General features: G+C 33.9%; 1 protein-coding gene across 1 annotated transcript; it reads left to right on the top strand.

The window, feature by feature from the left end:
* The first annotated feature begins 1,507 nt into the window (after positions 1–1,507).
* LOC149786345 (uncharacterized) lies at positions 1,508–17,598 on the top strand. Its single transcript, XM_089976761.1, has 2 exons — positions 1,508–1,754; positions 14,210–17,598. The coding sequence occupies exon 2, from the start codon at positions 14,278–14,280 to the stop codon at positions 15,964–15,966; it is 1,689 nt and encodes a 562-aa protein (XP_089832887.1). The 5' UTR covers positions 1,508–1,754; positions 14,210–14,277; the 3' UTR covers positions 15,967–17,598.
* The last annotated feature ends 7,329 nt before the right edge of the window (positions 17,599–24,927 follow it).

Genomic DNA, 24,927 nt, shown 5'->3' with positions numbered 1-24,927 from the left:
TCCCAAAATCTCTGGCTGAAATAATCTCGAAGAGAAAAACATCAGCATTGTTTCTCATGCTGACTAAGTCTCTATGGTCGTAGTCTGTACGCATGCGCCATTTTAGAAGCCACGCTATAGCCTGACTATCATAATACTATTATTAGTATTGTTGGAAATAAAAAGTAACTATATTTTGATCTTCAGCTATTGTCTCTCTACCCACTCCTTTTGATACAATTACAAATCCATATGAATAAATACATTTTGTGCTTTAAGTGTTGTGTTTGCGCCTTGGTAAAATGGTGGAAGAAGAAGCAAATGACTGTCGCAGTGGCGAACTGAAGATGAACAAGTGAAATTGGGTCCAATTTTGCACAGAACCTTAACCGCACAGACCATAATTTGCATTACCCTCATTAATATAAAGTCTTCTAGTCAACCACTTTTCTTATAGACACTGAATATTTATTGACTGTCACTAAAGTTTCAACATCAGAAATTTCATTGCACATTTTAATGTTTTACAATTACTTTGAAAAATGCATAGCATTATGCGACAGTCTCTTTTTCAGTCAAGATGACGGGAAATAATCAAATGTCTTAAAATCCAATACAATACAACATGTACCAGATAAAGGTTAAGCCTTTGCCTAGTGATGTCAAATTAGATAAGTGTTATTTCTCCCTTCGTCTGTGTCCTTTAATTGATTCTGAGTAATCTGTTAAATTGCTGATATTATATATCAAGTCATATTACCATGTGTTATATACTGTAAAAGGCTCACGCAACCATGCGGATTTTATGTAACAAGATCTTTTGCCATGTATTAGGTATTATAAAAGGCTCACGAGATATTGTTGATACAATATATCAAGTTCCCTTGCCATCTATTGGGTCTTATGAAAGGATCTTGTGACAATGGATGAACATATGCACATAGAAAAAAACAGAAGGCAACACTCACTCCATCAAATGGTGCAATAAACAGACATATTCCTATATCTTCCCCTCTCCCCCTCCCTTTTTCTTTCTTTCTATACATCCTTCTCACCCTACATATATATATATATATATATATATATATATATATATATATATATATATATATATATACATAGCCTTAATAATGTAAGGCATGCCATATGAAAATGTTAAAATCATTGTGCAGTCCATCGATCACTTGCAGACATATATAAGAGCTTTAATGTTGAGGTCTTTCATGATTTAGAGGGATATGGTGAACATTACCAGCAGACGCACGACAGACAGACAGACGTTTAGACTGGCATGCCGATATAATAAATGTTACTTGTTCAAAAGGCATGAGATTTGGATATAGTACCTGATATTTGTTCAAAAGGCATGATATTTTAAAGTAGCCTCAAAGTAGATGACCTTGTACATACTCACTCTTGAGATTTATCCCACTACCCTTGAAAAGTAAATGGAATATTAATCCACTAGCTTATATTTCGTCATCCCAACCCATACAATTTAGGTCATTTTCTCTTGACTGCATGATATATGTATAGACTGTTATCGTATTACTGATTCGTTATAACTGGAAATCATACGGAAAACAATACTTATATGAAGCAAAGAAATCTATTTTTGTCCCACGGTAGGTGGACAAAATACTTTCCGTTCAACATATGTTCATAACTGTATTCTACTTAGAATCATTAAATCTGAGGGCTTACCATCACTGCACATCTGAGTCATCAGTGAGAAGGATTTCGTCTGAGGACGGTAGTATCACAGTTGTGTTAAGGTACGTAATATAACGAATAGATAATAAACAGTTCATTATGGTGAAGAGACAAAAGTTGACTCACTTTAGAAACGATGTTTGATATGTTTTCATACTGAGTTATATTTATATAATTCAATGTTAGGGCTTATATTCTTATTTTATCTTAAAGATTTGTGTGGGCTTTATAGGGTTACCAACCCCTGCACCCACCACAATTTCCCATTTAAAATATGAAAGTTTACAAAAGACTAACATACCCTCCACCACCACCCGAAAAGAAAACAAGCAAACATATGATGGGATTGTCATTTGCCGTCATATGCGTGATCATTGTGCCAATAGTTGCCACTGCTCTCTCTCTCTCTCTCTCTCTCTCTCTCTGATTTGGCTAGACCGACAGTTTTCTTTACCTTGACCTGAAGCTATAAATATAGTGAATCAAGACATAAAACCTGTCATGGGGCAAACGTTTTTACTGTATGTCAACGGTGCTGAAAAATAATAAAAATGATATTGTTAGGACCACTGAACTACCCAACAAATTACAGACACAAGTGAAGCGATTTTACAAACAATTGAATGATGAATACAGGACAATAAATTAGTACTGAAGTTTACCTTCGTCAGTACAGTAATATACTTAAAGTATGAGCCTCTTGGCGGAGGATTTTTCCACACGAGTACAATTGAATAGAGAAAGTCCCAGAAATTTAAACTTCTGTTCTCAGAGTTTCTGAATCACTCATAATTTTTGTTAATACATGAATTACATAAATACCATTCAGTCCCTTGAAGACTGATATTCTGCATAAACATAGCAACTCTTGAGACCATGGACTACACATTAATTCCTTTTTGGTGCATTGAGTTTAGCTGAAAATACGTTCCAGAAATTAGGCAAAAGATGATGAATAGCAAAAAGCTTTTCATATTGTTTTAGATTGGGCAGATAGATAATATTTCACAAGTTTAACAAAACACAACAACTAAAGTTAGTGTTTACGTGTTTACGATTTTGAGAGGGAATAAAATGTAAAAATTAGTTGTCCTACAAGATGACATACAAGATAATATAAATGTTGATTTGTCCATTTCAAACATAAAACGGATATTTCAGCAACGCTTGGCAAGATTCAGATTTCAGCTTACATTAAATGATGATAACTAGGAGATAAACATCATCAATTCTAACAGCAGTACGGTTAAAACGATTCAGTTTGACAAAGGAACAAATTGTGTATTTAATGTGGAAAGATTTGCAAATTTGTATACAGCTTAACTGACAGAATCACACAAGATCAATCATTACTAATTCGGCAAACAACAGCGACAAAATTAACGGAAAGGAAATATCTATTTATAACAGCATATGGTGACCCAACATAAGGTGTAGTAGTTTTGAATAACTCTTACGAATCTCACAATTGTAAATAAAACTCATTCAATACTTTGAAGGATTGAAGAAACGTTAAATATTCGAGTTGTAGACAGAGGTTATGCTGACTTGCTGAGTAGGCCTAATGACAATTTATCAATCGCAACGTCCTCTTTTGATGTTTTGATATTGCTCTAAATGGCTGTAAAGGAACTGCATTTATGCTATATACTATGAGCCTAAACGCAACGTTGCGCACACATATATCGATCAGTTGTGAAAGACATAAAATGGGAACAATACAATGATTTCAAACAAAGGTTAACTGAATAATCCCCTACTAATTACATAAACAAGCGAGAAAAGGTTTCGATACAGAAGAGACTAAGTTAGCCACGTGGATCATCAGTGCCAGGAAGACATTGTTCACATGTAGGCATAAAAAGGACAATGATGGAAGTAACGATATCTTAACAGTGACACGTTTTCTCTAAATACACCTTGGCTGAGATAGTAAAAATATCTAAGTAAGATGACATATATTACGTCTTCATGGAAGTCTTTAAAGAGCTAAATCCCTGACAAGTTTTACAACAAGATCATTAAAGCCTTTTTGGAAAATATAAACATTAACTACTTTTTTACACATTCAGAAAACATATGTTGTGGACGGATTTAACACAACTCTGAGAGCTATAACGAGGAGGTATTTCACTTAAACTGAAAGGAAAAGATGGTCGACATTTTACCTTTAGGTATTTAAGGGATACAATTGCAGTGACCTCTCTCCAGTACAGATTACTTCATTTAAAGCGACTAAGAATGAGAAAAAGATCAAACATTTTGATAAGTCTATTTTATAGCTGATACATTTGGAACTCTTTAATTCAAAATTAAGGCAATATTTCCTAAGGTTACAAGTGAAATATTTAAAATCAATAATTTTGGATGATATTCTATTTTACAAACCGGAAGACATAAAGGAATAGGATATATAGGGCATATTTACAAAGAACAGTTATTTTTCACTGACACGGAAGATGATACTCACACAGTTGAATTTTTCGTGACCATAAACGGACAGCAAAAGTATTTGAAACGAAAAGCATGTGATGAATCATTAATAACAATAGAAATCAGCAGAAACCGAGGTTCCATTAAAATAAATGACGTGTCTCTGGTGCATACGTTCTAATGAAGTGACAGCAAAATAAAAAATCTTTAAGGTCTAGAAAGAAACTAATTTCTAAAATGTGATAGATGCTAAAATCAAGAGCGCATTAGGAAAGAAAGACACAGATACCATGAAACCAGAGGTAAAAATAAAAACAAATGGAAAGTGAATCCAAAATCGTTACAGTTGAATCGTGCCTTGATACAATGGATAGAGACTTATGTTCATCTACGTTACAAATATCCGTGCCAAATAAGCAGAACGTAGTGTTGATAAAAGCTAGATGAATATAAAGTTTGCTAAGAGTCTGAACAGGAAACTTCTCAATAACCAGAAGATCCATGTTGAGTTTACATGGATGTCAACGTGATACAAACGTTCACATGATATTAAAAAGAAAAAGCAGAAAGCTAAAAGGCTGAACAATAGTAGGATTCAATTCACGAAATGCTTAATATTCACCGCGTGAAAAATAGAAACGAATTTCAACAGCACAATCTATTATTTGATGCAAGGTAGTATGACTGAATTTTTAACAACTTAAACATTCGCTCTAAAAGAAAGTTGCTTCTTGGCAAAGTCTTTGATAACTACTTGTACGAAAGACATAACAAGGAAATCAAACATCTGAGACTGGACAAATCCAGCCATATCAACATCTTACAAGTCAATGCCAGGTATCTACTAGCAGATACGTACGTTTACGTGTTGCTTTTGCTAGTTTCTTAAGGTAAGTACAGTTAAAGACTTACAATAATCAAATTTTATCTCACATTTGCGTACATCATGCCACCATCAAACGTAAATATTGTAAATCTAATTGTTAAATATTTATGAAGTCAGTGCACAATCGACTATCTTGTAGCTGATGAAATTTAACCTAACAAATCTATAATCAATTGTTTAAATATATTGAAAATGTAAGGAACTATATTTGAACCTGCCCTCTTTTCTAAGAATGCCTTCTATCTCTAAACCCCAATTAATGACAGAACTTGCAAAGTATTCATTTCATTTCAAAGATTAGGTTTGGTTGGTATAATGATTTTAGGAAACTCAGAATATTACTTTTTCAGCTTCAGTGACAATAAACAAGGACTATTTTTTATGACGGTTATCATAATCTCGAAATGGATTTGAACAAGTCAAGGATTGAACGACCCGCAATGCAAACATCGAAGACGGCATTGAAACAAAATTCAAATATTTAAATAACTCCGCGTAAGAATAAAACACCAACTATTTTCAAAAACGCGTCCATTCATTAGTCACATATCTGAAATATCTCGATTTTGTCGACGCAGAAGTTGTCTCTAGATAAATAGGAGATACATTTCTCAGTTATATTAATGAATTAATTTCCTTGTTTGACACTGAATAATATACAATTGAAAACTAGGTCAAGCAATTAAATAGGTCATAAATTCAACAATAACCGTATTAACAATCTAGCACAGTTAGTATAGAACTTTGCTTAAGTCTAGTTGAGACAGAGATTAATAACATTAAAGACTACTATTCAAGCCCTATCAACATTATGGGGAAGAAAAGATGTCAGAAAGCAAGCTGTAACTTATGAAACGGCCCTTCTGAATTTTGTACAGACATCGAGAACATATATAAAATATGTCTTACAAACTATGACATTTTTCAATCGGAACTGGAACAGTTACTGAGAGAACTAGTATAATAAATTCTAAGAGCGAACGAGAGATTAATACAGTAATACTGAGTTTGGTGCAGTGATGACTGTCCGAATTGCATTAAAAGTCTGATTTTCCTGAGATAATCGAAATAATATAGGACATCAAAACTTCATAACTGTAAGGGAAATTATTATTAGATGTTTGAAAACAACTTACAATGTTTATATTATAAATTTTATTGATAAGGTTAAAACAATAGAAGATGTTTTTGCATTGACATTTATTACATTTTACAAGCTATGGTTGAACCATCTAAAACAGATACAGAATAATTGGTTGATTAAAAAGTGGTCAATAGCATTTGTAGGGTATATATAGAATTGACGAAATAGTCAAAAGGATGAAACGTTAAGATATTAACTGATTTATAGCAGAAGTTTACAACATACAGAGTTGTATCAAACCTCGAGCAGTTAAAATGACTCTTGTATTAGGTAGTGGCAATGATCAAGGTAAAACCGAGATAGCGAGAGACAAACAAAACTGCACTGGACACAGAAATGGGCATATTGGAGTATTTCGCTGGCTGTTATAATGGAACGTAGAACTAAAACTGACTGGACGATGTTCTTTACTTATATGCTTTTACTTATTGTCTTGAAGGTAGTCGTAATTTAAACGGTGCAGATTAGAAAGGCAAATGCTGAATAACCAAGGGAACTTCAACTGAATAATTTGTATCAATACTGTGATGTTTACAAAAACCAACAGTAAAGTAATCCTACTTATAACCAATATTTGTTTTATTTTACTTGGGATAAATGTGAGTATATATATTTTATTTTAATTAAATGTAGAACTCCTAACACTGAGGAAAAAGTACCACAATGATTTAAATACCTCACTTAAACACATCATGTCATGTATACCACGAGCATCCGAAAAGCTAAACAAAGTTCACATATGGCAAATGTCAAATCTAACTCTTACTATAGAATTTGTATCGGGTAGTGACTTGGTTCTGATAGGTGACAATGCATTCTGGAATAATTTTGATACAATGATGGTGAGAGAACTTCACAATCTAATACGAAAGCGATGCTTTTTTCGTGTTAAATGACTGCTACATTTTCATGGCATACTAAGATTTGTGGTTTAAGGTCTGGTTTGCGACAGAGGACTGAAGGTGGTACAATAATGCTAAAATTAGAATCTTGTGTTGCATAAGATATTGGTACAGAAGCTATATAGTTTGTGATGTATAAAAAGACGTTAACAATACCACTTAATTTTCAGATACTGGTAGATCATTATCCGCTGTATTTGTATACTCTTTCACAGGATTTCCTCAGGCAAATTGATATCGCCAGATTAGTGATATCACTTTTAGGACGACGTTCTTTTCTATGCGTTTTATTAAGACTCGTATTTCAATATTTAGAGCTATTTCATTCTTCTTCTTCATATAATCTTACTCCTACACACATACACACACACACACACACACACACACACACACTTTCGTTATCGCCCTTCTTCGGTCTCATCAACACCATAGTGTGCAAATATGTAATCAATGAGGAGGCGTAATGAAAACGATGAGTAAAAGAAGAACTTCTAAAAACATAGAAATAGGCTTTAAATATTAAGTCTTTAAAATAGTTTTTCACATGAATCGTGCAAATCATCAGTGACTGAAGTTACATGTTCTGTTCAATATTCAGTATCGCCCAAAGAATACCTCGTACACAATGAAAGACTGCAAAAGTTTGTAAGGAAAACTACTGATTAACATTTTTTTTTAATGTTCATGACAATTCTACTAATTTGGTTTCAGAAGGCTTGGTCAAGGTCTAAACAAAACACAGCTACTAAAAATCAATTGTTTTCAATACATTGCGAAGCTTTTACGAAGCTCTTGACGAGAGGAAAAAGAAAGGGAATAATCTTGCAAGACCAACTGTTAGAGTTATGCATATTTGAAACATCAGTATGGATGATCGTACGAATAAACAATTCGTTATCAAAGAGTGTCTTTGATGAAAACAAAACACAGTACTGGTCGTATTGCAATGAAAAAAGTACCCCTCTCCGGAAAAATTCTTAACGAGACTAATTTTGTTCCAGACATAATAAATGAGAAATTAGAGTCCCTTTGAAGCAGAACACAATAAAGAAATTAAGATAACGATAGACTAGACTTGACATTCCTTTTCAATACAATCTACTGACATATTCATCATGTTCTTTATGCGTGGTGGCAACCAAAACGTTTGGCGTCATACCTAGTCAACACTATACAATTCATTTGGATGCCATACATATATTGATTGTCCGAGTCAATGTTTGTCTTGGCGATTATCATTATGAGTTTGTAAGCAATTTGTTTACATTTCTAATTCGAAATTCCTTACATAGCGAATGTTCTGATTCTTTAGTAAACTTTTTTTTCTATCTTCATCCGTCTCAGATGAATATAGTTTTGATCTCAGTTCTCCAATTTCTCTAATTAGAACGCCAATTAGCTCACCTTTGAAAACTCAAGGTACCTTTTTATTTATTTAATGTGATACACCTAGAATAGTCATCAGCGTCATACAATTTGATGTTATCCCTTGACCGTTGAAGAGGTATTATATCATAACATGAATAAGTAAGGATCTTAAACCAGATAAGAGCTAAAATATGGGAAGCTCAATAAATAAAGAGCCCTGTTGACCAGATCAAGTTAATTATATATTTTTGGCATTTTTAAGAGGAATTCTGAACTGGACTATAAAATGAGCTTGCATTTTTCCTCATAGTTATTTAGAAATAAGAGACTTGAATATGAATACTTCTCATATGTTGATCCTTTGATCCATGAATGTGTCTACCACAATTAACTTCACGACTTGTGACCAGATATATGTACTCTACCTCTGACGTTCGTCCAGTCTGATGATTTGTTCAAGCACGGCAACCAATGCAAATGTCATTTCAAGCAACAGTACCGTAGTTAGGACAGGTAATCTTGATTCGTGAGGGGAGCATTCGATCTAATAGGAAACCCAGAACGTGCCCGACTTCTGATGCAATTTAGTTAAATAAAGTTGAATGTCAATGTGCTATTAGGAGGTCGATTATGAATTCGCAAAGTGGAATTGAAATTAAATGTACGTTTTTTAATGCCCATGTTTATCATGAGAGCAAGTAGCAATCGCAATAACTCTCTTAGAAGCATCTACGCAATGGTGGGGCATATTTAAGTGTTGAGTTAATAGTCCTTTTTGTTTTTGTCGACCTTTTATTATATATTACTTAAATATTAAAGCACATCTGTAACTGGGTTGTAAGAAAGATTTGATGTTTGATAACTGGGAAGTGCGGCACAGTGGAGTCTTGCGTGTCAGCTGCACACTTTGCAATTGTGCTGAAGGGACAGTGTTGAAGAGGTTACAACCTTATTTTTCAGACTAAAATAACAAGATGCTAAACCCCAGCTAGGCATCCACCTGTCTAAGAAGAGACTGAGCTGTTTGAACTTGTTTTTTTTCATTTAGTATGATCTCAATGATTTCATCATCTTAAAATTTATTGTTGAGCTTTCAAACAGTCTGTTGTGAACTTCTGAATTCGTGTGAACGTTTTCCAAATTAATTTCAATGCGAATCTTATGGTGGTTTTGATGTTACTTTCTCTAGCGATTTGTCAAGTTTAGATTCATATTGATAATATCTTACATTCATTTGTGACCCGATTTATAATACATATTAACATAAATCTGGATCAGAGCAAAGTAAACATGATAAATGACTTAAAAGTTGTGAAAAATTATTTGAAATGTAATTGATAAATTAAACAACATGAATTTCAAGGTTTGTTCAAAATATAGACAGGATACAGACATATCTGCCTTTAAAATTAATGTTTCAAAGCCATTAAATTACTGATACGTACTAGTGGGGGAAACATATTGAGATGACAAAATTCAAAATAAATGATCGAATTACATTGAATGATATCTAGTCATGTTTCAGTTCATTTTGTAATCTGTCCAAGTTGTCGATTGAAAGAAATTTGGTAATTAATGATGTTGTTATCTAATTGACGCCATTTTACAACGTTTTGGAAGTATTTGCAAGTTTCTCCTTCGCTTTATAGGTATGTTTGTCGAGCATGTTTGCCAACTCCTTTTCATATTTTTTTTTTTTTTTTTTTTGGGGGGGGGGTAATTATTTGGATGTTCCATTGCAATAGATTTATTCAATTCCTAAGGATACTTCTTATATAAGAAATGGGGTAAGTGCCATTTATTCATCTGTCTATCGTTTTCTGGTCTTGACGTGTGCACAAAACATGGCTAATGGTGATGAAGATCTTGAGACTATAAGATAATGGATATAAAGATAACAATGTTAAATATGCACACAATATTAAATATATTTTGATCATGCTCTAAATTTTTGCTAATTGTTTTCAAGAGCAAAGTTTAGAACATTTGTATGCATTAACATGACGTTTGAAAATCATGAATTGAGAGTTCAAGGAAATAATGAAAGGGGTACTTGATACGTGCAAAGGACGTAATTAATTGATCTGAATTGACTGCAGAATGAAATTTAAAACACTCAAATACGAAATCTTATGTTGGTAGGTTAGTTAAATACTGGATGTAAATTGATGGGCATGTTAAAGTATCTATTTTTTCTCTCCGTCGTTGAGACATTTACACATAATTATTTTCTAATGGTGTTGCCCAGATGTTCAACAATTCGTTTTATCCTTTCCTTTAAATAGTGCACATATTGTACGATTGATGGTTTTGGTGTTCTCGGTCGTGTGAAGTCTTGTACAATCATCTTTACCGTATAGAGAGAGATCTTCTTATAACACCTCCTTGTATATCCTTTCCTTGTACTTTTCCCAGTTTGCAAATTTCAGGATCACCTAAAATTATATACCTGATTTTAAACATATATTTTGTTTTAAGAAGATAGCCGATTGCAAAAATTGTTTTGTATTCGTGTTTGATTAAATTAGATTTTAGGCCTTCCAAATATATCAGTTGTCAAGAGACTAAATATTATGATCCATACTGCTGATCAATTTCGCTCATCGCTTGAATCAACTGGGATTATGTTTCGTGATCTGTGAGGAGTAGCGCTGAATCCCACAATCAGATTTGGTAAATAGTTAACCCAGTGTATAGTTTTATTTTGAGTGAACTATTTAAATATTCTATCCTTTATGCTTCTATTAAACATTACAGCTGCAGATGATATTTGTCTGAGTAAGTTGAAAATTCCTTAACATTTGTGGAATAAGATTCTGTTCTCATATCCAACATTTGTTTTTCAGGCTTTATCTATTAACTATTTCTCTTAAAGCGTTGAATACATCATCTACCTATGTCGATTTTACCTTTTGAACCCTGTTACAACTCTATGATCTTACACCAAGTAACGAAAAGAAGCAATATTCAGTTTTGTAAAACTTAAATAATACAGTTATCAAAATTACAAAATGACAATTTAAGAGGAACTTACAACAAAAGGAATTGAATCCAAAATAATCGTAAAATGTTCTATTCAAGTCCCTCAACAAATCGAATGTTGCGAATAAATTTCAAATTCTCGAATGTACTGTTCTGCCAAGAGTTATGATGTTTGACAATGACATTGTCCAGACCTCCTTTGAATAATTTCACAATAGCCCGAGAATATTGTTTTTAGTCCAGTGAGCACTTTGTAATATCAATGAATAATCTAAGCAAATATTTTCTCTCAAAAAATATCTTAACAAAAGATAAATACATCGGGAGACTGATGTTACAACATGAACGGAGGAACAAAAAATGCAAATTTTTCCAGCTCCACGCACAATATGCAAACATAGAGGGTTAAAACGCATTTTGCTCCTACTAGCTACGTGACTTGTCGCAACTATCCCGCATCGAAAAAGAACCCACCCGACCTAATTCATCCAATGGGAAATAATTTAATTCTTCTAATATCTCGGTGTCCACAGCAGCCAAATACCCCAAACATGTCAACAGGTTTTAATATTAATATTATTAGCCATGATCTTAAACATCTACGAAAATACCTATGTAGAGATCCTACGCAGTTTACACTCTTAATATCTTCAAATAGAATTCTATTCCTGTGTAGTAAAATTAGCTACCTACTATTGTGATTATAGATGATCATTACAATTTACAGTTTTAAAAAAATCAAGAATTACACATAACATAGATACAATCATCTACCAGGAGTTCCAAAAATATAGGTGTACATAAAATCCCAAAAACGTTATCGAAAATAGGTTGATTAGAATCAACTTTATTTACATCCATTTTGTTTTATTTTGCATACCTTGCATGTCCCACATGTCTGCATGCTGCTAGTAGTTTACGTGACTTACATAGGCGCTCTCTTGTATAGAAATCAGAAAATCTATATCTTCTCTATACATATTGCGGTGTATATATGTATATTGCTACGGTTCTATGGTTCTACACTAAGTAACAGATAAGAGCGAAAACCTCTGATATTGTAAACACGTATGTCAGAGATGTGTATAATACATGCAAAATAATATGAAAGAAAAGAAGAAACGGACTTTTCGTCTGCTCCTAAAAATCGTTTTCACTCAGTAAAGTGACACTCCCTTGGAGGAGCTCTTCTATAATTTTTCCTCATGCCCCGAGAAAAAAAATTCTAAAAAATATATATCACATTATTCGTCTATGTTTTGAAGTTGATACCTCAGTCTATAGATCTAGATTATCATATTCGGTCCGACTGTCCTTTGTTGATTTTTGTTTATGTCTACATCACATTCCTTGTCTAAACGTAATTCGAGACAAGCTAAGAGTATTATAGATTTCGACCTCGAATGGACATACTGGAATGTTAAAGTAGAAGAATTGGTTTCACGCAATAGCATCATTTTGCGTGAACAGACCTATTTTTTATTTTTGGAGGGGGATAAAATGTCAAAGATTAAATTCACCTGGACGAAAACATTATGTTTAAAATATTTTTACAAAGGACATATATTGCAAGCCAAATATAGGGACCAAACGTTCAGGATTGTATGTTGATATAGGACGAAAATGAGTTAAACTGACCCAAATAAAGCAATACTGCTTTCAGGGTCAAAGGACGAATGTCAAGGTCAACGACTTTTATTGACCTTGCCACAGTTTGCGTAATGAGCTAATAGACAATAAACTGGCGTATATTGTAAGTTTCAAAGTACTTTTGTTAAACTCACACATAATTCCCATCACCACACAGGACTCCACTATCCCATTTCCTACCCAGATTTCGGGTACGGTGAAAACAAGGAATACTACACCTCTCTCACCCACTCCATAACGTTACAATTAGAGATTGTCCTACCAAGGTTTAATCATTTCCTTCCAGCGGCATTGGTATAGTATGCATGTTAGAAGCATGTGAAATAAACGTACACAATACCAGCGCGTGATTTCAACACGACATTATAGCAAATTAGAGAATTAATATTAGACAAAATTCGATTACCCTCAGCTAATATTAATGAAATCTATTGGATGTGCCTGTAATGTATACCTATATTGTGTGTTTACATTTCGTCTATGGTTATAATCTGTAAGGGTCATTTGAAAGGAACATATTACATAGTTAATCTTTGTCCATGATTGCAGATTATAATTAAAGTGAATGATTATTTGTTGAATTTTACAAAATTTGTTTTGGTTTAACATTGTCTGTTACTTAATTTAAGAAATCTAACGTATACCTAGGAAACAAACAATTAAGTGAACATTATTCTCTTATCAATATTTAATAAATCCGTTTTGTAGTAAATTATATGTAAAAAGAAAAACATTTGTGTTAGGATATGGATAAAATTATGATTACGAGGAAATATTTATATATGGAAATAAACTGTTCTAAATTCCAAATAGTCGAAAGCAAACTATTTTGTTTCTTTTATTTCAATACAAATAAAAAATACATTAAAAGTCACAATCGGTAGAAGTTTTCTATTGTTATTAAAATGTTTGGTTAGTACATTAGTCAATGATGAAATAAAAATATCTCACTTCAAAGGAATAGTCAAAGCCGATAAAAGATTCTGTAATGCCAATGTCTGTAATATGTACCAATGCAAAGTCGACTTTCACAATTTTCAGTAGGAATGTACTTATAAATCTAATGTTGTGTGCTTTTTTGTTTACATTTCACCATGCATCTTATGTTTGAAGTATATCTCTTCATATCAAATACAATCTTTTACGAAACAGGGTGAAGGAAGATTCCTCATTCATCATCCTGAATTCTGAAAGAAAACACCATACAAGTTCTATATGCAATGCCAACGTCAATGTCAAGTCAAGAAGAGAGTGTGCTCTTGTTGAAGAAGTCAAAAGAATTGGCAGTCGCCTTGATGCCTGTCATAATGTACGCCAGCTTCCTTATGATACTTGGTATGTTTGGAAACTCTATAGTTCTTTACTATTACGGACGAAAAACAAAGACAACACCTACGACTTGTTTTATTGTAGCTCTTGCGGCATTTGACCTTATGAATTGTGTTTTGGGTATGCCCATGGAGCACGCGAATTTAATACTATATATCACCTTTGATAATGCCCCAAGTTGCAAAATTCTTAGGTTTGTAACTTTTTACACATCTATCGCTTCTGGTTTGACACTGTTGATTATCGCTATCGACAGGTACAGGCGGATTTGTTGGCCTCATAGCAAGCAATTATCAGTACGCCAGGCCAGGATTATAAGCACTCTGTGTGCCTTTATCTCAGCTCTCGTGTCATGGCCTTCATTAGAATTGTATGTAGTTGAACATGTCCGTGTCATTTACACCAATCCCATGAATGCAACACATCAATTGAACATAACAGGATACGATTGTAAAATTACAGCGTCACCTCCATACACCCCGTACGTACTAGCCTTTCATGTATTTCAGTTCATCATCTTTACAGCTGGGACAGTTACCATTGCTGTTTTGTATGGTCTCATCGGCCGCCAAATATTTGAACTCAGGAGATATAGAAAAAGTCTCAAAATAAACAATACAAAAACACAGATAAATGTACAGCCCGTATATGTTACCTTATGTTCCTCTTCTTCGCTTCCAAATATTTATTCTACTGCTGAAACCAGTACCCAGACTGAGACAGACAAACAAGGTCCGCATAAACTTGCAGATCCAGTAGACAAATCGAAAAATCGACTTGATGCGGAATGTAGGAGTCCTCCTGATAATGCGGATAGGTTGAACAAATCATTTTCAAACGATAGCGTGCACAACATTTTGCAATATAGAAAAGATACAAAAGAATCGAGAAATAACAGTGTTGCAATTTTGAACTTATCTCAGAAAAAGATCAAGGCCGTGAGAAATAGGAGAATGTCGTGGCCATCTGAAACACTTCAAGGACATTCAGAATACTCAAGCAGCACCTTCCTAGAAGGCAGCGATACGGTACCTGGCGATAATTTAATTAATTCAATTTGGACGCCACGAGTAGGCCACCAAATTATGTTGCCTCGTTGTCGATCTGATTCTGATTGGCGCCAGATTTCGGCCGAAATGCACGATGACTCCAAAGAAAGAGGATGTCATGAACGCCAGACCAAAGCATCAGAGATAGAGTCAGTGCCATTTTCGAGGTTTATAAAAAGCAAGGAAGAAAAGCGAATAAACATAGACGACAGGAGTAACAAAGCAGGATGTCCACAGGCACACTCAAGATTTGGAAAGTTAGACAGAAGGTCTGTGAAATCAACCATCATCATGTTTATTGTGGCTCTCGTGTTTGTGATCAGTTTTCTACCATATCTCTGCGTAGCTATCTGGAGTTTGTTTCAAGATGGATATGAAGTAAATATTTTGACTAATGAACAACTGGTCGCCTTTAATTTTGGATATCTGTCTTACCTTATAAATTCTGCATCTAATCCGCTTATCTACGGCCTCTTTAATTCTGAATTCAGACAATTTCTATACAGAAAAATATGTTGCAAATGTTTCTAGAAGGAGATTCTCATTACGAAATAATCTTCTGTTTTGTTAGTAAATATATATACAATATTTGTAGTAACTCATCATGAATCGAAGAATTTATTGCATTGTAGCCAGTTTTTATTCAAATTTGTCTTTTTCATATTCGTTTCATGTGCATTCTTTGATAGTTTAAAGTGCTGTATATTAGTTATGTGAATTTAACCAAGTTATAATGTGTGTAATTGATTCACAACGTGTATAATTTTATAATAGTGTTTGCTCCTGTTCGCCCACTTGTTGGAGGTCATCAAGAAGATGAATTATGTTAAAAATTAGTCTAGCCATGGTAACTGAGGTAAGATGTACTAAAACATAATAGAACGTACTCAAACTTCAAAGTTCTTTTTTATACTGAAGACCGATGCTAAGACAGTGTAAAAAGGGAATATTTCATAGAATAAAAGCATGTTTTAATTCAGGTTTTAAGTGTTAAAGACAAAGTCTCCTGACTGCGTTAAGGAGATATAGGATGTGATTTATTAATATTATGCAGAGCTGTTAGTCTTACAAAGAACATCCCAAGCGGGAGAGTCTGGAATTCTGAACTTTGGACGTTCCAACAATGAGACTATCAATCAACCAATTTGCACAGCCGTTACGGCAGGTGTATCTATCATTCTTTATACATATTCACATAAACTGTCATGGTGAAAGGATGATATGTGGCGTTTGATTTTCAGGATGAATATCTCTCTTACATTAAGGCTGTAGGGAGAATTTGGCAGAATGTGGATATTATGCTCCTTTTGGAAGTCTGTCATGGAGGCGTATTTATGCGCCAGTGTGTTTTCATGGCGTAGATTGATACCTTGGGTTTAGGTACGCGGACAACTGATTCGGTGTTTCTCAATTTTATGACAAACAGCGATATAGGCAGATTCAAACTTAGATACCGGGGCAACTGGGAATCTTGCACCGTATAATACTTCGCATAAAGCTCTATCCTGGCGCAGCTAATGAATTAATGCCCGTGATAATATATTATCTTTCACTGTGTATGACCTTCATCATCAATTGTTCCCTTCACAACAGCCACTTCCCGCTCATAATTCTTACATAGCGTGGGTTCGCAACCATCTTTAAACTGATGGAACCATCACAACATCGTAGCCTATGATTGAGAATTCTACCCGACATCGTGTTCCAGGTGGGCTTTGATATGAATGAGAGGGTATCTTAAGTGTGCCTAGAGTTTCCGTACGCTCTTTGCAAAGTAGCAGAATTATTCTGCTTCTCCAACATGTGTACGTCAATGTCATTTACGTATGTTAGGTGACACATGTATATCTGTAGGTGATCGCTTGCTGCACGTGCAGCAGCTAATCAATTTATGGAAATCTATTTTGTCCATCAATCATCATTTACTTTATTCACGGGTTCAATGAAAAACGATTTAAGAATATACTTAGAACATTTCAGATGATCTTTGTGTCAGAAACAGATTATTGTACATATGAAATCTATGGTGGATGAGCAGTTGTCGCGTGGAAAAATGTACTTTTCTTTAGTTTTTCTTTTTCATTCCTACCTGTTTGCATTTGTTTTGTGTACAGATATAAAAATAATACAAGATGATTAAAATAAACTCTTTTATATATTTCACTTTCATGGAAATCTGTTTGCTTGTGTTTGTGTCTTTGTGTAAGTTTGTTCGAAAGTAAATGGTCGTGCTTCTATTTCTCAGATAGCTTAGCTAAGATCAACACAGTTTACAATGATACTACTTAAGTGTATCATTAATGTTTTGAGGCTTTATTTAAAAATTTATAGGACACAAAGAGTCTATTAGACGGTGATGTGTATATTATAGACTTTTGTTGTAGATGTCTGGATTGTGTTGCAAAGCCTGCATTGGAACATAAAGAATATCAACACATGCACGAGTACAATAAAAAATCCCTAATGTGAAGATTACTCTGTAATAGTCATATGACTGCACACCAACCTAATTCCAATAATGATTTTTGAAAACATCCTTTATTTTCCATAGGCAGTAAAATTTGATGGCGGTCGTTTTAATTATAGTGATTATTTTAATTTTTTGGTTCTAATTCTTCTTTGTTGATTTTGTCCTGTAATATTGGTTGTGGTGTGGCTGCTGTTGTTGTTGTCAATTTAGTTGTCAAGCTCCTAATATAATCGTGCTTATTATCACTCTAATTTATCGTCCCACCCCGCCCAACTAACAACGTATAATACCTTCTTATGAAAAACATCAATTTTGCCTTAAGAAATGTCTTTAGTTATAATTCAGTTGCGTTTTTATTTTCCTTTATCTGGCAATCACTTCATATCAGTTTTAGAGCCCTCATTCAGAACATGAATACTACTTTAGGGTTTCTGTTCCGTAGCTATTTATAGAACAGGGATTCTCGACCAACAATGTAATAGCTGAGTTAAAATCAAAACATGTAATATAATCAATGGCAATCAAGTCCGAAAGAATCGAAAGTTTCCGGATGAATTTCAGATCATCCAATGTATATATCAGAATGTCATTGTCTAAGCTCCTTCAGATAATTCACAATAGTTCCAGATTATTTTCCAGTACACTGATGACTATGCAATTCCATTGAATATTCCTAACAAATTTCCCTCTTCAATTTTCTAAACAACAGTAAACACATCTGCAGACTGATTTTAGTACGTGAAACAAGAATCCGAAATAGGAGTGAATTTGTTGCTCACTTTTCTCCTTATATACACCTTCAAGCATCTATTACGACTCTATATATATATATATATATATATATATATATATATATATATATATATATATATATATATATATATATATATATATATATATATATATATAGAGAGAGAGAGAGAGAGAGAGAGAGAGAGAGAGAGAGAGAGAGAGAGAAAGAGAGAGAGAGAGAGCAAAATACCCCACGTGACGGATCTTTCTCTCAATTCTCTCAATCTAATATTTCTAAATATCTCACGTGACACAAACAATCCAATGGAAATCGACTGAACTCTTTTAAAAACTCACTTGACTTAACCCAGCCAATTAAAAATTACCCCAAACTTTTTAATGGGTTCAATATATAGGTTGCATTTAACTTGTTAACACCTATTCGTAGCTTAATATTTATCAAAATTGAATCTACACCAATTCGCAATTAAATACGTATTATTTTGTTTATAGAAAACCAGTAGAATTTTCAGTCATGAACAAAGTTATGCACAATACAGGTATAGTCATGTACCAAAAGTTACAAAAATATAGATATTTACGAAACCAAAAACACATTGTGTGTTCATATCGGATTAAGCTAACCATAGTGGATCCTTATACATGAAGATAAGACGGTCAGTAAAAGGTTAGATCGACAGTGGTCCAATATTGTTTATCCTGCACTGCCACATCACAACTAACAAGGTTGATGTTTCACTTTTCAGGACTAGAGGTCCAAGTGTCATATTGATCGTCTTTGGACCCTCGTGCTCTGACCCTTCCCGCCCTCCACATATTCAATTACAAACGTTTCAATTTAAAAGTATTATAATCAGTTAATGTTTTCTTGGTAGGTTTTGAGTTTCACAACTATGTGATAGGTTTCTACGGAAGAGATTTTCCTGTTTTGGAGAGGATGAACTCTTCTGGTTTGTGTTCATTTGCTTGTTGCAATGGCAAATGATTTGACTAACTTATTCATTTACTATGCGTGTCCAATCTGCTTGTGTAATATTTTCCACTTCAGATGATACGCCAGTTACTGACAGGTGTGTTCAATGGCCTCATGTTTCAAATTCGTCTGATATGGTCAATTTACCGGTAACCAGTGACCTCGACCTTGCATATATGCATCATTTTTCTCCAGAGTTATATTCTTTATTACTCGAGAATGCATACAGACTGTCTGCTTTCTCGCTCAGTGCTTGCAGTATGTTAATATACACAAGAGTAGTTTTAGATGTTGGTGCACAAGCAGTTTTCCAGTTAATTTATGGAAAATTAAATTCAGCTCAACCTAATCATAGGTTTACGTTATGACCAATTGTTGTGAATATATATATATATATATATATATATATATATATATATATATATATATATATATATATATATATATATATATATATATATATATATATATATATATATATATATATATATATATATATAATGTTTATTATCATTCAAAATTACAGTTCGTAAGGTTTAATTAATAATTTCTTTAATACTTAGCTTCTTTCCATCGGAAATTCGCACTTTAAGTATGACTCGTATTACCTGCGTAGATGCAGTCATAAAGTTCCAAGGTTGAGGTGAACTGTTTTGTTCGTGTAAACATCTGATAATCCGACAAGGGCATGACTTCTTCAAAAGACCAGGCTAATCTAGTTTATTATAAGTCCATGTTAAGACATCTCATCTGTTCACGGTTTATATTGTAAATATACGACGCTATCTATTGCGTTTTAGTAATCCATATATTAGAATCATTACGAAGAATTAGGCATTCTTAGTCTTAGTTGTTTTACCAGTGTTGGAATTTATTCAGTTACATAGGGAGGAATTCATTTAATTTAATCATTCTTTGAAATTACATTGCTTAAATTATTTAAAATATTCAGATTAAGTGGAATAATAATTGTCACGTAATTACTGTGAATTCACTTAAAGTCATTTCGAAATTTACTAACTGTTACAAAATTACCGTGACTCATTGAAAGACATTTTGGGATTATATCGTAGTGATTTTTCTGTACTGTTGATACATCAGTACACTACAGGACATTATTCAAATTAGCTTTGGAACTCATTCGGATTACTCGATAATTATGGAATTGATGGAACATGTAGGACTTAAAATTGTATTCATCATACTGTAAGTTATTTGTCCTTGTTCACAGTGTACTTTATGTGAGGACAATTCTATTGTCAATTATACAAACTTGTTGGTTTTCGCTTTTTGTTGCTACTTATTTTAAGTCTACAGAGTCGTACGCAATATAAATTATAGCTACTAATGCAATGGCAATTATTGAATGATAAAGATACGTTATATATAGATCAAAAATATATTTCAAGTAAGTTCAGAAGAAACACATTTGTATTATGTTCACCTGATTATTTGTCGGTACAATAGTGTAACTTTTTCAACGAAAACAAATGTAAGTAATTAACTTATACTATTTACGATTTTAATGTTTATTCTGAGTTGATCTTGGTATAACTGTCAACTGCCGAATCACACAGCAAATAATGTCCGAAGTGCGTTTTGTAGGCTGTATGGTCTGCAAATGACAGTTTATACCACCATATTTCTTACCAGTTTTAGAGCCTATTTAAGCGTACGATTTCTTGTTGGGGAGTCTGTTACGTACTATTTATAGAACAGAGGTTTCACCATCTCCAACATAATAGCTACGTCACTATCAAACAAACAATTATCAGTGCTAGGCGATCTAAGGTTTTGAACATTCCACATGAGGTTCTAAATTTTTATTTTTATTTGGCATATATGATTTGAGTAGAAGTTCAATTTGCAACGCAAAATATGTGTTGCTTTTTTACATACGAATGACTATTGGATCGCATGCTATCGCGATATCATTGTGACTTGGCCGAATAGTCATTGTCCAGACATATTAGTAACCAATTTTCGCGTCTTTAAATCTATTTTTGTGTTGATTAACAGTTTAGGCTACCTACACGGGATACATAAAACTAAATTCAGAATATTGATAAATGTTTATAGTGATGGTGGTCAAAGAGACAAAAAGTTTATAGAAATAAACGTAACTACGTCTGATCACATGATTATGTTGTGACTAGTGGAAATCTTTTCTTCATTTATAATATGATGCAACTGCAATTATTATTCGTTGTTGTCGTAATTTTATCCTGACAAAAGACTTGTAGATTTTATTCTCTCTCTCTCTCTCTCTCTCCAACAAATGTCCCTCGAAGGGATTGATGTTCTCCTGGGTAAACAGAATTTCCAGCAATTCAAGACAAAACCAAAACCTTTCTTATAATTTCTCTTTATCACTAACCCGATACCCTAAGTCAGCTTGTATCAAGGTTATTGAAATTTGTACATTAGCAAAGGTCTCCATTATACAAGCATTATAAAATCAATCAAGCAAAATCCATCAAATCTCTTTACTCACATATTCTAGAGAAGGCGAGTAATATCGTGATATTTTTCATCTTGAAAATCATATTAAATCTACTGATTCTAGGCTCTTGGTCAAGAGGAAAACTATCACGATATGACTCGCCGTCCAGGACAATTAATGGTACCAAGATCTTCAAATTGGATGCAGAGAAAGGTAAGACCATTTCATATAGGACTATCACAAGAAGTCTTTGTAGACAAACCTGCTATGACCAGCAACGTTTTCATCTATGACCATGGGATGAATTCAGATGTCTAATTTTGTACAAATTCAACAGTTTAGAAAATATATTGGTTATGAACTTGTCTCACAGATGGATGGACATATGAAGATTTACAAAGACACAGACAGACACGCGAAAATATACATGTGTGTAACTCGTTTCCTGTCCATCCGTCTCTAGAATATATGTGTGTAGAGAGAATTGATGGATTTTGATTGGTTGATCATTTTTTCTCTATTACTTGCTTGATAAGTAAAATCTATTCACTCGTTCAAATACATGTATGCCAACCTCCACAATCGGTAGAGACAAAAGGGGAATACAATGTTACTTGAAGTGTCTGTGTGGTCTCGTATTTATCAGTTTCCTGAATGGCAAAGTTGAGTTTCATGTACACAATATGAACACTTCTCTTCAGCTTTTGACGATCTAGATCTCACAATCAGTAACAATAAGACAGAAGCGATTCACCAACCTGCACCAGGAAAGCCTCGTGTAAAGCCTACCATCTCAGTAAATGATCAAACTTTGGTGGCAGTGATCAAGTTGACCTATCTTCATAGCCCGATTGTCACGTGCAATCATAATCGACGATGAAACCAACTTAAGATCGATAAAACAATTTTCCGCATATTGCAGATTCCTTCTAAATGGGTGGGAGCTCAGAGAGATCAGTCAGTAAACAAAACGTAAGGTCTACAGAGTCTCAGTCTGCCCTTCATCAACAAGCAACAACTACTCTCTGATCTCTGCATCTAACCCCTTCCACGACCTATACCTCTATCACGACCTTGTCCTGTACCCCAGTAACTATCCTTTCTCTTGCACCGTCTCCCTGCTACCCTGTAAAGTTGGTCCATCGTTTCAACTTTCCTCAATATCTCAATTTTTATCATGTCGTACTGCACTAGCTCTAGATTGCTGACCTTTTAACCTGCAATTATCCACTGTCTGCCCTAGTCTACAACAGTAGTTGCACTTGATCACTGATTCTGGCATCTGGTTACCTTCGGTCTTCTTCTTTGAGTTGGAGTTCTGAGAATTAGTCTGGTACATTGATTTTGGAGAACTTGTCCATATCGAGTCAAAAACATATCCTTTGGACGTCCCGGAGTTTCTGCATACAAATTCGCTTCTGCCATATACTTAGCATCCGTAAATTTCTTTGCACTCAAGTCTTGGTACAATTCTTTAGTGCAGATATCAAATAAATGATCTCGGGTGGTCAAGAAGTATATAACTGCCTCGTGTTTTTGCTACTTTAATGGAACTAAACCAATCATCCAATTACTTAGCTATCCTAATAAGAAACATCACAAACGTTTCCTTGTCGTTAAGTTTTTCAATCCTAAACCACTCCATATACATTTCCTCTGTCAATTCATATTTTCTCAACAATGCACATCTCGACTTGTCACACACCATTAAATCCTCTAATATCAATCTCTCGAACATATCACTGGCTGTTCTATGAAGCAAGAATGCCAAATTTAAAACCCACATATCCTCTTTCTACTCTTGCGCCGTGACATGCGTCTCAAATACTCAAGTAAGCGTCCATCTGATCTAGCTTTTCATCCAAACGAAACATCCTAATCGTAACCCTTTTTTCTTGTTTAGCCTCACCCCACTGTCGCTATAAGCACATGCTGAACTTCAAACTTTGCAAGCTTTTTTTATTCAATATGTCTGAGCATCTCTCTCTAAACTCGCCATCTCAACAATATCTCTAACCCTTAAGTCGACAAGATTTTTCTCCTTTCTATCCCATCACTAGCTTCCTTAGCCTTAATTTCTAAGAGAATTTTCTTTTGATCAAATTTCTGCTTGAGCAAGAATTTTCATCTGATCCATGTTTTCTTCAGCAATAATTTTTTCCTGCTCAAACTTCTCTTGAACAAGAAATTTTTCCTGTTTTATCCTATTCGTCTCCTGCGATAACTTTTCATTCATCTCGTCCCATTCCCTTGCTTGGTTCGGCTCTGGAAAATTCCCTTAATTCTTCCCCTGTATACCCAAATTGTCCCCAATCTTAGTTGACTCGCTTATGTTACTTATGACAATTGATTATTCTGTGCAAAATATGTTAATGTGTATCAACACGAAAGGCAATTCAATATATAAAATATACCATTACACTAACAAAGCTTACATTCATAACAGACGGATAAGACAAGCATTATGTAGTACATGCAATACCACTTTTCCTCAAAGAAAGACTGACTGACTCACCTCAGTAACACGTTGGCAATTCGGTCTTGTCCTGTCTGTTCTCCTGTCGTCCCCCATCTACTCACAAAAAAACACAAGATTGTAACAACGAGGATTATTTACAATATAATTAGGAAAGCTGCAACTTGTTCGTCGCTTTCTTCAATAGGAAGATAAAATAATCAATCCCAATTCCGACTCTACTGTCACAGAATGGATGAATGGATGGTTTGTAATGGTGCTTAAGGAGAACATAAGAGACAACACGCACAAAAATTATGATTCAATTCGATGATTATGAAGACTTAAAAACATGATTGCACAACAGTAAATTAAAAACTGCATCTAAACCATTCTTA

This window comes from Sinohyriopsis cumingii, chromosome 12, assembly GCF_028554795.1.
Source record: "Sinohyriopsis cumingii isolate HCF-2022 chromosome 12, ASM2855479v2, whole genome shotgun sequence".
Lineage (NCBI taxonomy): Eukaryota > Metazoa > Mollusca > Bivalvia > Unionida > Unionidae > Sinohyriopsis > Sinohyriopsis cumingii.
Note: the sequence above shows the minus strand (reverse complement) of the source record. Positions and strands in the feature narration are given on the sequence as shown.

Coding starts and splice junctions, on each gene's coding strand:
- LOC149786345 (XM_089976761.1), top strand. CDS start 14,278: ATGCCAACGTCAATGTCAAGTCAAGAAGAGAGTGTGCTCTTGTTGAAG.